Source organism: Chiloscyllium plagiosum, chromosome 27 (genome assembly GCF_004010195.1).
Source record: "Chiloscyllium plagiosum isolate BGI_BamShark_2017 chromosome 27, ASM401019v2, whole genome shotgun sequence".
In the NCBI taxonomy this organism is placed as follows: domain Eukaryota; kingdom Metazoa; phylum Chordata; class Chondrichthyes; order Orectolobiformes; family Hemiscylliidae; genus Chiloscyllium; species Chiloscyllium plagiosum.
In genome coordinates, this window is record NC_057736.1 from 25,020,004 (window position 1) to 25,033,833 (window position 13,830).

Genomic DNA, 13,830 nt, shown 5'->3' on the forward strand with positions numbered 1-13,830 from the left:
ATCCCATGCAAGGTCTGCACAAAACACTATATAGGACAAACAGGAAGACAGCTAACAATCTGTATCCATGAACACCAACTAGCCATGAAACGACATGACCAGCTATCCCTAGTAGCCACACACGCAGACGACAAGCAACATGAATTTGACTGGGACAACATTACCATTATAGGGCAAGCCAAACAAAGAACAGCCAGGGAATTCCTAGAAGCATGGCACTCATCCACAAACTCCATCAACAAACACATCGACCTGGACCCAATATACCGGCCACTACAGCGGACAGCTGAAACTGACAACCGGAAGCGGCAGGGACAGGCCACTATAAATGCCGGAGGAAACACCACAGAAGCGCTTCACAGGAGGCTCCCAAGCACTGAGGATGTCACCTAGACAGGGGACGAAACGTTTGCAACAAAAACTTCCAGCTCGGCGAACAGAACCACAGTGACAGGTGATCTTTTGCTCCAAATTCTGTGTCTTATGGTCCCGCCCACTAGTGACCTGATGAAGGAACAGCGCTCTGAAAGGCAGTACTTCCAAATAAACCTGTTGGACCATAACCTGGTGTTGTGTGACTTTTCAAACTTTGTCCACCCCAGTCCAACACCGGCACCTCCACATCATGGATAAATTCCAATGAGCAGAGTCTCAATCGGATTCCTCTGTACAGGTGATCAGCCTTGCAAACATTCTTTAAATAGCCTCCAATAAAATATTATTTTTTCTTAAATAAGGGGACCAAAACTATACACAGTATTCTGGCTGCAGTCTCACCAGCACTTTGAACATTTGCACTACAACTTCCCTACTCTTATATTCCAACCACCTTGAACTAAAGGCCAACATTCCATTTCTCTTGCCAATTACCTGCTGCACCTATGTGCAAGCTTTCTGTTTTATGCATATGTATCCCAAAGTTCCTCTATGTGGCAGTTTTCTACAGTTTTTCATTTAAATAATCGTGTTATGGAGTCATAGAGATGTACAGCATGGAAACAGATCTTTGGTCCAACTCATCCATGCCGACCAGATATCTCAACCCAATCTAGTCCCACCTGCCAGCACCCAGCCCATATCCCTCCAAACCCTTCCTATTCATACACCCATCCAAATGCCTTTTAAATGTTGCACTTGTACTAGCCTCCACTACTTCCTCTGGCAACTCATTCTGCCACGCACCACCCTCTGCGTGAAAAAGTTGCCCCTTAGGTTAAAAATGCCACTCCCCCTCCTCTCTTGCCTCCCTTTCTGTCCTTCCTGTAGCATTTGTATTCTGGAAAATTACACTGCCAGTCCTGTCCATCCCGGAGCCATGTTTCTGTAATTTCTATGATATCCCAGTCCCATGTTCCTAACCATGTCCTGAGCTCATTGGCCTTCCCTGTTAGACCCCTTGCCATGAAATAAATTAAAGCGCATTTACCAGTCCTACCTTGTTCTCTGCTTTACCCCTGACTGTTTGATTTGCTTCTTTTCTCAACTGTACCAGTCTCAAATTGACCTCTTTCCTCACTATCTCCCTGGATCCCACCCTCCCCACATTACAGGCACCAGGGCGGCAACACACCATTCTGATATTTTGCTGCTGGCCGCAGAAACATCTGTCTGTGCCTCTGACTAGATTCTTTTGTTTTTCCTTTCAAAATGAACTGCAGATTTTTGACATTACACTCCATATGCCAACTTCCTGCCCACTTACTTCACCTATCAAATGTCTCTCTGAAAACTGCATGCATCTCTTAAAACTTGCCTTTCCAACACTTTGTGTATTGTCTGCAGATTTAGTTATATTGACTTTGCTCCTTTGAATAATGATTATATATTTTAAATAGTTGTGGTCCCACATGACTCATGTTGAACTCTACTGGTTACAGGTTGCTAATCTGAAAAAGAACCTTTTATCCCCAAACTCTGTCTCCTGCCCATTAGCCAGTCCTCTAACCACCCCAAAATACTGCCTCCAGCACCATCAGTTCTTATCTTAGGACAAATAGTTTGCATGGCACCTTGTTTATTGCCTTTTGAAATTCCAAATGCAACACAGTTCCCCACTCATACTTTTTCAGTTATTTTAAGGGTTGATCAGTCATGTGTCTACAATTCCATGCCTGCCTGCCAGAGTTGTAGACTTGCCAACTTTAAGGGCATTTAAATGGTCATTGGATAAATATATACAGCATCATGGAATAGTGTAGGTTAGATGGGCTTCAGATTGGTTTCACAGTTCGGCACAACATCGAGTGCCGAAGGGCCTGTACTGCGCTGTAATGTTCTATGTTCTAATACATTAACATTTCTGCAATGCATTCTTTAAACAACCAATAAATATCAAGCTAGTTACATTCCATCAGTGTAACTTGCCTCCCAGTGCATGCAGTCAGTTGACTAAATTGCCTCAGGGTACAGGCTGACCTGAATACACTGCACCATCCTACTGCTTTGAATATAAATCAATGTGCAATTGTACTGTGAAATTTTAAACTTGAAAAACAATGACATTCATTCACAGTAAAAAAATGTTACAAAACAATTGTGAAGGATTAATATTGTTCAGTTGAACTGACTGACTGAGTCTTCAGCTCAGATACAACACTAAAATTTGTGTTCAGAGACAAGACGCTACAAATCCCAGACAAATGTTACCTTCCAGTTTTTTCATAGTCATGGATTGTGGGTCAGAAAATATGAAAAATATGTGCACGTGTGATATTTGTTTTACTCCTGAGTAGATAAATATTTTCTCGAAAACACAAATTGATTTTGAGCAAGGCAAATAAAATTGGGATACTCAAAACAAAGTGAATAACTTCTCTTTTCATTTCTAACTGTTAATTCCCAAAGAGGAAATTCAGCAAATTATTCAATGGATCATTTCTTAAAATATATCCATGACTTTTTTTTTTTTTACAGAATTTAAACCACAAAATCAATTTCTCACTAAAGACTGCTGTGCTCGAAACTGACAAGTTACAATTGACTTGGACTTAAGCGTACCACTGAAAATAGTATTAGTCATTTAATAGACATTATACCTTGAATGTTCGGGAAAAGACATTTGAACAAACTCCAGTTATATTAGTTTATTTTTCAATGCATAAATTCCAGAGTTTACCGCTTATACACTTGAAACATGGACTATTCTAAGATTTAGGAGTCAAAGAGTTAATCCAGTATAATTTTCTGAGCTCTGTGCTCTATGCAGACTACATTCTGACAGCTGGCAACCAGCAAGTGACAGTAAACGTGTCAACACTGATCTTCAAACATTATATACATGATTCAGTCAGTTAATTAGATATTGCTAGTGTTGACACTGGAGTTAAAACAAGGCAACAGATACTTACACTAAAATGCTTAGCAACAAATGTCAATGTTCAAGTCCAAAGTTCCAGGGAGACAGCAGGGGTGGGGGGTTGGGAAGTAACAGTGTGTCTGTACAATCATGCATGCATTTGCATTAAAACAGGACTGTGGGTCAAGGTAAACTGCCTACAAATATTCATCGTCTCCTTACACACATGAAAAATGGTCACTTGGAAAAGACACTTCAAAACATAAAATCATGAATGCTCCAAAGCTCCATAAGAGTGTTCCTCTTATTATCTACAAAGTATTCTTAACCATGTGGGCAGGCTGAAATTGGAAGGCAAAAAAGGTCAAGACTAAGCTGAATAGAGCAAAGACATAAAATTAAAGTGAAATATAGTTCCTCACAAAAAAGGCTAACAGAGTATCACCACCCCCTTTGTTTAAATTAAGTTTATGTTACTACAGCTCAAATAATATATTTTGCTTTCATGCACACCAGCCAAATGCCTAAAAACATAAATTTAACAAATCTCAATTATAAAATTGAGAAAATGCTGTTTAATTCAACAATGGCAATCACAAACGAAAGTAGACCAATTATATACATTTAATGGCTAAGGTTTAATAAAATCATTTAATTTTCATAGTAAGAAAAATTATACAAGTGTTGAATGAGTTTCTTTACAAGTAATACTTTTAAAGGATTAAAAGTCCTTGCATAAGTGGATGGATAGCTTTGCTTAAAAAATACACACGACACACAAAATAAATCAAGTTTTTAAACAATTGATTATGGAAATCAAAACGACAAATATCAACAACTTAAAAAACATAAACTACCACTCAAATGATTTCTTTTTTCACTTGCCCTAAGTTAATGCTGAGCCAAAAGATTACTGACAACATATTCAAAACTCAGAACAAAATGTATTATGAACACGACATACTCAATTTGCTAAGACCTGAAACTTGATCTTTGGTTAGTGTCATGTTTATAGTTTTGAACTGAATTATCAGGAACGGGGAAGTTTAATAACTAGCACACTTCCCAATCAGCAAATGTGGTATTTAGAACAGAACCCAATGTCATCATCTTAGTTGAACTGCATGAACAGGATGCACCCAGCTGTCTTCCCCTCTGGAAATAGATGAGCTTTTGAATAATTTCAGGTAGGAGAAACACTGACAAATAATGATATTGAAATGACACAAGCCAATAATAAAAGAATACTTGTACATACCATATGTAAATCCCAGAGCATATATCAGGCCCTCAACATTACTAAAACTGAGACTCAAAAGTCGACAGAAGTTGGTTTTTCTAAAGCCATTCCAATATCTTCAAATCAATTTCCATATCAGTATAAATAAAATAAAAAGTGGTTTGATTTCTAAGGTTCCGGATTTCAAATTTCACTTCTTCAGGCTTATGCAATGAATTACACAGCTTCCAATGTAACACAGTTAAAGAACTCCAGGATCCAACTGCACATTATACAAATGCAGCTTTATCATTCATTTTATGCAGAAGTGTCCACTTGTTACTTAAATATCATTTTAGACACTACACATATGCCATATTGACCAAGTCTCTTAATGGGTTCACACAGCTATCGAACAATATAACAGCAACGGCAGAATGCTGGAAGCAGTTCAACTATACACTGGCTCAATTCAACTAAGAAATGCTAAGACACAAGAGGAATAAATGCAAATATTTGAACAATAAAAACTGGGGGATATGAACATATGCAAGAGACTAGCATATGCACTAATCATAAAGACCAGTATGCGTTACTGCCATTTATTTTCCATAGCCTTTCCTTAAAAGAGCAAAAGCATTTTTTTCTTCAAATATCCTGCAGCTGGCTGTATAAACAATTCCAAAATTATTATTAAGTAGGAATCACAGGTTGAAAAATGTAAGTACCACCAAGAAATTACTGAATACTACAAAGTCTAATAGGTCATACAATGTAAACTGGGTTGAATTAAGATTCTGGCAGAAAAGTGCTTGCTTTGCAATTAAAGCTGACAATTTGATTGAATGATATAACTTACTAGTAAATGAATTCAATGTGGTCAGACAAAAGCAGCCATACAACAGGAACTTAAGATTCGAAACACATGTCCAACGAAGTAAAATTCCAATTTTTACAGAAGAGGTCACAGGGACAAGGAAACTTTCCAACCTCCTATCCATGGCAACAATATTATTGAAGACAACTGCCTGTAGAAAAAAAACAAGTCAAATTTCAATGTAGCAATAGTCTGGTACTTGCTATGTTTGTCACATCCTCAAAATATAGTATTTAATTTTGTAACAGTAATCACATTAAGTATGACTGATTGTAGTTCCTCATCAATTGTACACAAGATAAAATAATTCCCATAATGAGAAAGATTGCACAAATATTAAACAAGAACATTTCGCTCAGTGGTACAGTAGGATTATAAAGCCACCATAGAATGTTGGAAATAAGTAAATCATTTATGTTACAACTACATCTGAAGAAAAACATCAGTTGGATCTTCAGAAGTTGTGTTTATAGCTGTACCCAAAGGATCATTGAAACACTGAAGGAAAATCATATTTTTCTGTTGGATAACCTAAAGGAAAACTACTAACCACCAAGAAATGCAAGATTATGTGAGATTCTTTTGCACTTATTTCCTTGTATAAATTCAATGTATAATTCACATCAGAACAAATCAACTCAAGCAGTGTGGATAAACCAATCAAGAGTTTCTTGAAAACTGCTTCAAAACAGAACACTGCTAATTCCCATTTATCATAGCTTTATTTATAAGTGGAAAACATACAGAAACAGCTCACCAACTGTCCGATCCAGCCACCAGCTTGCACAGCCTAATCACCAGATGCCAACAAATATCATGAAATATTTTTTGAATTTCTAATGTTTAAAACAATTGGGAAAAATGCATAGTTAAATGCATGAATCATTTGAGTTGTCTTTTTTGTCTTGTAGCTTTATTTGAAGACCTCAGCTTCTCCCAAAGGTTTTGCCTATGGGTATAACAATGATATTTGTTGGAATGATGTTGTCGGCTGAATTTTATTGTTCATGATTGTGCACACAGTGTATCTGAATTTTGTAAGGCGCATCAATACCAAGTAGCTTTAAAAAGGAAGATGTTTTTTCTTCCCTTCTGCTTTTAGCAGTTAAATGTTGGAAGGGAAGGCCACTGTCAAAAAGTTTTACTAAGGTAGTGCTCATGGCATTTAATTATTTTCCCCTGCATCCAAAACAAAAACATCTCAGTGAATTCCACTCTTCTGCACCTTCCTTAAAGCCTGCAAATTCTCTCCCTTTCGCTGGGACGTTTGAAACAGCCATGACCAAATTCCCAGGCAAAAGAATTCCATACTTAAACCAAAACTTTATGAACATTTTCATTAATTATTCTGACATCACCTTAAAGTGATGCCCTCCAGTTCTCGAGCTTCTGCAATGGGAACAGACTCTTCTCATCTTCCTGAAGAAGGGCTTATGCCCGAAACGTCGATTCTCCTGTTCCCTGGATGCTGCCTGACCTGCTGCGCTTTTCTAGCAACACATTTTCAGCTCTTCTCATCTATGATTAGGCTTCTCATAATTTTATCCAAAGTTATGAACTTTCTGATCAATCTTCGCTTTTTGAAAGAAAATGTAGCCGATTACCATGAACATACAGATTAGGAGAGGTGAACCTGCAACTCAGCCTTTCAAGTCTGCTCTGCAATTCAATAAGATTATGTTGGTCTAATTATACGACATTACTAACTAATCTCAATAACCTTTCACTCCATATCATGGATTTATCTCCCTCTGTCTTAAAAAGGTACCAGGACCTCTTCCATCGGCTTTTGAGAAAGAGTTCCATGGCGATTTTGACATGAATAGAGGAGTTCTGCTTCCTAACTTTGCAGGTGACACCAAAATCAATGATGTCGTGAAGGTTATCTCAGAGTATAACAGGACCTTGATCAGATGGACAAATGAGCCAAGGGGTAGCAGATGGAGGTTAATTTGGATGAATGCATTTTGGCAAGGCAAACCAGGGCAGGACTTATACTGTAAATGGCAGGGCCCTAGGGAGTCCTGCCAAACAAAAGACCTCGGAGTGCAGGAGTCGCAGGTAAACAGGGAGGTGAAGAAAGCATTTGGCATACTTGCCTTCAGTGGTCAGTATACTGAGTATACGAATTGGGATGCCATGTTGTAAGTGTACAGGACATTGGTGAGACCCAATTAGGATTAGAGGAAAACATTTGCACCCAGAGGATGGTTGCAATGTGGAATACACTGCATGGGAGGGTAGTTGAGTCACAAAACAACAGGCTTTAAAAATGTACGTGGGTGAGCACTTAAAATTTCATAACATTGAAGACTATGGGTCAAATCTGGAAAGTGGAAATAGTGAAGACAGGTAATTTTTTTTAAAATCAGTGCAGCCTTAATAGGCTGAAGGGCCTCTTTGAAACTGTGTAACTATGACAGTATATTTCATATGCACAGGCTCTGCAACGTCTGACAATTGGCAAAACTTAGCTCATTTGCACAAGTGATTTCCAAGTTAAAATTGGCTCTGATCATAAAGAATCTTAACATATTTACAATGTCAATAAGGTTAAATTTCAATAGACTGGCAATTGGAAACCTTGCTTCTATGAGTAAAACATTTTACAACTTGTAGCATTGTAATCTTGACTGAGGGAGAAACAACTTAATTTAAAAATATGTTTGTCTAATGTCAGTACTAGGAATTGGAGTACTAACTGGTACATCAGCAATCACACCAGTCTTGCATTACACTGGATTCGATAAACAAACAAGGAAACAATGGGATACTACATAGTGTAATCCATGAAAGGTCATAAAAAGCCTATTCAACAACAGAGCACTCCTTTCTCTTCAGATCACAAATAAGTCTGTCATATTGCATTTGTTACACTGAAATTTTTGAAAAATCTCCATTGTGTGGAATGGCAAAAAACACCAAATTTACAAAACATGGGCTATGTCACCAAAATAAATTGGTTGGACTGAATAACCTTGAAATTACATTCAGATCACTAAGACTGGTTGCACATGGACAACCACACATGCATTGTGGTGGCCAACAAGGCACCAACTACAGAACTTTACTTCTGAAACTCCATCTGCCCTCTCAGACAGGCAAAGATTTCAATCAAGGAGAGGGATTTTTCCCAGTTCAAAATGACACTGATTCTTCAACCAATACTACAAGTAAAAACTTAATTCAAAAGGTTTATCTGTGTGCCATTTTTGAACTTTGCTCTACTCAACTTGGGTGTTGTGCTTCCTACAATTTTGCCACAACTCCAAGCATATCACTGACTATAAAGCACTTTGGGCATCCCAAAATTGAGAAGGCACTGTCTCAATCTTACTTTTTATTTTTCCAAACAAATCCTTCAAAAAGAAGTGACACAATTGCACTGGATGAGTAAAACTGATAGTAAATAATTAAAAACTTCTAATCCATATTTTAAAAAATTCCTTCATTGATGTTGCAAAATTTTCACCAAGGTATTGAAAGTTCTTTTTAAGAAACATTTTTATATTTTCAAAGAAATTTCTGTAAATTCAGTGAAACAACACTTTTTCACTTTTTAATGGAATAAAAGTCAATCACTCTCCAGCTCTACTGGCTATTCAATTACTTTGGGATAATCGTATGGCTGCATTATCCCTAACTGTCTCCACAATCAGAAGTCCACTAATTAAAATGACATTTCTAACTTTCCACTAGTTAGAATCATTCCCATACCTATTGTTGGGTAAGAAACATTGAAGTTTCTTTCCTGGGGTTCAGTTTGATAATGTTGGAAAATAACCAAGATGCAGCATCATCAGCAGTAACCAGACCCATTGCACAAACCTAGACTACACAATTTCAATTCAATTGACTGAAATACAGCTGCAGGCAAAAAAGTCTTTTGTTTAAATTCTGCATCCTTGGTTTAAAATATTAGAAATTTCAATTACTGAATAACAAAAATCAATGTACAAGATTTTCAGAAATAAAGTAGTTGCATTCAGCAGAAGATTATTCTATTCATTATAAAGTAGCTGTTGCATCTTGTAGATGTAGTGGGAGTCATGATACCTTGAACACTAAAAAAAGACACCCAACTTGAAAGCCTCGCAGTTAATGTAAACATATATTATGCACTTGCATCAGTTGTGGCTTAATCATGTCATCAAGGCTGAGGGAGGAGTGCTGCACTTGTGAAGATGCCATCTTTTAGGCAAAATGTTAAACCAAGAATCCATTTATCCTATAAACTGAATGTTGAAAAAAATCTCTCTTAAGTATCCAAAATATTCAGGCTATTTTGGAATCATTCACATTAAAACAAGTTATGCAGTTATCATATTGCTGGTTGGGGGAGCTTACTATGTGCAAATTGGCTGCAAATTTTATACATTACAATGGTAATTGCACTTTAATAGAATTTGCCAAATGGCAAAGCTCTCTGGGAAATCCTGTTGTCCTGAAAAAGGTGCAAATCTTTCCTTTTTTTCCTTCTATTCATATAATAGCTACTAGCGGTTCAAATTCAGTTTATTACCTTACATGTATTAACTCCAAGATGCCTTCAATCTCGAAACAGAGCCCAAAACAATATTATTCAAACCATGAAATGAAATTCATGGGTTGACCTTATTCATCTTTCTGGTAAATGTATTTTGCCTGCAGCTCAGATCAGCATGGAGAGCAATGCGTGACCAGAGCCGTCAACTGGGATTACAAAATTAGTACTGAAGTTCCGCTCTGTCTTATTTTACTACAGGTAACAGTGCTTCTGCATACTCCAAGCATCCTCTGTCTTCAATGATATAATCTCAGCATTATTCGTTAACTAATTAACAAATGACAATGTGAACCAATGATAAAGTCATTCATCTAATAATGCTGAAGTTTTTTTTAATTAAGTATTGAAAATTTTGATATCTTTATAAAGGTCAAATGATGCAAGTTTAACCTTACAGGTCTGACTCACAAGCTTTGTGCTTCGAAGATGAATTACATAAACCACAGGACAATACATTCACTCCCAACAATTCTAAATGCACCATTTATGTTTCTATCTTGTGATACTAATTGAACCACCTATTGTTTTGGAATTACCCTTATGGAAATTGGATACTGGAATTGAAAAACAGAAAAACTTATAAAATACATGGCAAGTAATTAACATTTAACTGTACTCAAATTTGGTTCATTATTTCAAAAGATGTTTATTGAATCCATTATGTGGGCTCATTTCTTCTCCTTCCTTCTAAACAAGAGATTCCCAGTTCCTATCTTAAACATGTTGTTCTCCATTTAATCTTAAATTTTGTTGGAACTCGTTACTAGAAGTTGACATGTAATGTACATGACAGATAGGGGAGATGATTGACTTCCGGTATTATCACTGGACTATTAACGCAGAAACCCTGGCTGTGTTCTGGGAACCTGAGTTCGAATCCCATCATAGCAGATGATAAAATTTGAATTAATTTCAGTTTTGTTTTAAAATTGAAGAATATAATGACTCTCAAATGCCCTCTGGGTAATTAGGGGTAGGCAATAAATGGCGGCTTAGCCAGCGACACCTTCATCTTACGAATGAATAATTTTAAAAAATGCCTTTTATTTCCCTGACAAAGTAGCAGTTCAGTGGAAGCATCAGACATTCATTTGGCACACCTCACTAAGAACTTGACAGGCTGAAATACATTATACTTTTGTAGGGATTAAGCATTAATGGGTTTTTCAATCTAAGTATTGCACCTTTGGGTGTATTACAGCTTTAAAACACAGAAATCTTATAATCCTCACAATAATTCACATGCAAATGCCACTAAAGTACTGTACCAAATCCTCATTAAATCGGACTACTTAAGACCAACTAAACCAAGTTAGACTTCAGCCATTTTTACACTTATACTGAAATGTTGTTGGAAAGAACTGAAACTTAGCCCATTAGCAAATCAGAAAAAGCCTAGGGCTGCAGATGATCAATAATACATTTTAAGTTTCAAACTTTAATACCCCGATTTATTCATGTTTTTTTCACGTGGATGATATGCAAACCTACAGTAGCAATGAACATAAAAAGGAAATCAAGTATAATGCAAAAGGATCAGTTTCAATCTCTACAATTTAAAGATGAAAACATTTTAATAATGCAGTAACCTGCACTTACATCATTAAGGAATGAACTTCCAAATGATGTTTACATGGAATGAGAGGTGAATAGAAAAATAAGTGCTAAGTACTTCTATGAACAAATCAGCACTCAAGTTAAATATATTTCTAATATTTAAAACTTGCCAAGCAAAGACATTGTACCTACAATTATTGAATAAACATAACTACTCAAGACTTTATGATCATGATTGCACCTTATCATTGATCACTACCTATGTTACTGGTTTGCTTCACAAAAAGCCAATGAAGCATAATAATATGAATAATTTTAAATGGTTTGTATTATCTACTTTGAGACACTATAGAATACTGTGCAGTCAAAACAATTTTAGTTAACTATTTCACAAAGTGCTATTTGCTTTCCATCTGTAATCATTTGCAGAACTAGCTGAAGGAATTGATATTCAATAAACTTCAAGTTGATAGCTCATTTTATGTTGATTGATTGGTTAAACATGAGAGCTCATACAAGATGTACATCAAAAACTGTAACTTTACATTTTTCACCCATCCATCAAAACTATAGACAAACTAAGATCACCTCAGCTTTTTACAAATCAATCTTAGCCATCAACTGTTAGAAAATAATTTGACATACTTTTATACAATAACTACAATATAATCGGATTTAATTTAAAAACGTATGTTATCATGCACATATTACTGAAACCTTTAAGAAATCAATTCATTCCTTTGTGTCACCTTGCCTCAGTCAGTCGATGAAACTGCAAATTTATATCCCACTCCAGGACATCAGTAATTCATTCATCCTGATCTTCTAAGAGAGTGGAAAGAGTATTACTTTGTCATAATCGCCATCTATTTTTTACAAAAGATGCGTCTGTTTAACATCCAGCACCACGAGAACTACTTTCAGATTGGGTAGGCCAACATTTCCGATGATAAATATCAGTGGGATTCATGTAGAAACGAAACGCATGGTCAAAAGATGAACACCAGGTGACATTGCAAGTAGTTTATAAAAGGTAGTCATCATCCCAGCAATTGTGTATACCCTATAATACCTAGCAGACCCAAAAGTGCCTAACGTTTCTCAACTGTTTAAGACTTTAAATTACAACAGTCTGAATCTAGTCACCACACAAACAAACCAGGTAAATGATCTGGAGACTCTCTAACTGCAAATCTTATTCGGTCGCTATCAATTTCCAGTTGGAATCGGAGGAAAACTCAAATTTACCATATGTCCAATTCCAAATGATGGAGGCGAGTTCAGAAACGCGACACGAAAGTGTGAGACCTTCAACCTGGTGCTGCTGATGTGTATGTAAAGCACATCTGGATAATGACTTTAAAACAAATAAAACGCATCGGTATGACGGGGCACCTGCTGTTCGGGCTCCACAAACGCCTTTTCAGTTTCAGCTTTGCCGGAACGATATCCATCCCTGTCATGCCGGCACATTTATGCGGTTTACTACCTGGGAAGTGGTCCGAGCTCGGATCCCGACCCTGCGCTCACAGTTCAGGGTCCCTTGAACACTTCTATCCCCTGTCTTTTCTCTCACTATATTCCCGTCAGGATCTTCCTCACCTCTCAAGGTCTCCTTCCTCTGACCCTCCACCGGGTCTACCTACCCTCTCCCTCCAACCCCATTGCCACCAATCTTTCCCCTGGCTGATCTCTCCCTCCCTCTCCCACCGGGGCTCGCTCTTTCCGTCACCCTCCACCGGTCCCACAACAGCTTTCCCCGGATTCCCGGTGAGTGTCTCCTACACTCGAGCTTCTCAAACATACCTTTCGTCACTTCCGATGATCGACTCTCCCCATCACAATTTTTAATCAGTAAATCCTTTCCGCCCATCAAAGGCCGACATTAGCAATCCCGCAGTTAGCGGCCAGCTCGGAAAACACTTGCAGACGTGGGATCACTCACAGAAGCGCCGTGAGGGGACGAGATGCGTCTGCACATAAACAGGTGGTGTCCGGGGAAAGCCGTCCCACGGAAACAAAAACCGAGTACTCTGGTTCCGAACCAAGACGGTATCAGGAATTATGACAGTGGACACAAAACGAACCATTTAGCTAAGAGTTTGCATCGCCAGGAGTGAAGAGACAATATTTCAGTTGCAGACGCCGTGAATAGTCAGGATCGCCAGCGCCGCAGTCGGTTCGAGCAGGAAACTCCGGTGGCAATGTCAGGCCGGAGAGGGAAACCCACGTGACTCTCCCGGGAACGGAGGCGGGGACTCGCTCCTGATTGGTCCTCCGACAGTTGCTTGGGGGATGCGTTGTGTTTCTATTGGTCCGGAATGCGGCATGCGCGC

The 13,830-nt window shown here is 37.8% G+C and overlaps 1 protein-coding gene across 6 annotated transcripts in view; it reads right to left on the minus strand.

Moving 5' to 3' along the window:
* LOC122563664 (dyslexia-associated protein KIAA0319-like protein) overlaps positions 1-13,720 on the minus strand; it is a 110,288-nt gene extending 96,568 nt beyond the window's left edge. For 2 of the 6 annotated variants that reach the window (XM_043717702.1, XM_043717698.1), the window contains exons 1-2: positions 12,890-13,209; positions 5,374-5,542 (exon numbers count right to left, since the gene is read on the minus strand). In XM_043717702.1, coding sequence (XP_043573637.1) covers positions 5,374-5,542; positions 12,890-12,967 — 247 coding nt within the window. In that variant the 5' untranslated portion in view covers positions 12,968-13,209. Of the gene's footprint in view, positions 1-5,373; positions 5,543-12,243; positions 12,320-12,742; positions 13,210-13,300 lie in introns of those variants that run through there. The other 4 variants (XM_043717701.1, XM_043717700.1, XM_043717699.1 and 1 more) reach the window with 4 other exon arrangements.
* Between the last annotated feature and the right edge of the window lie 110 nt (positions 13,721-13,830).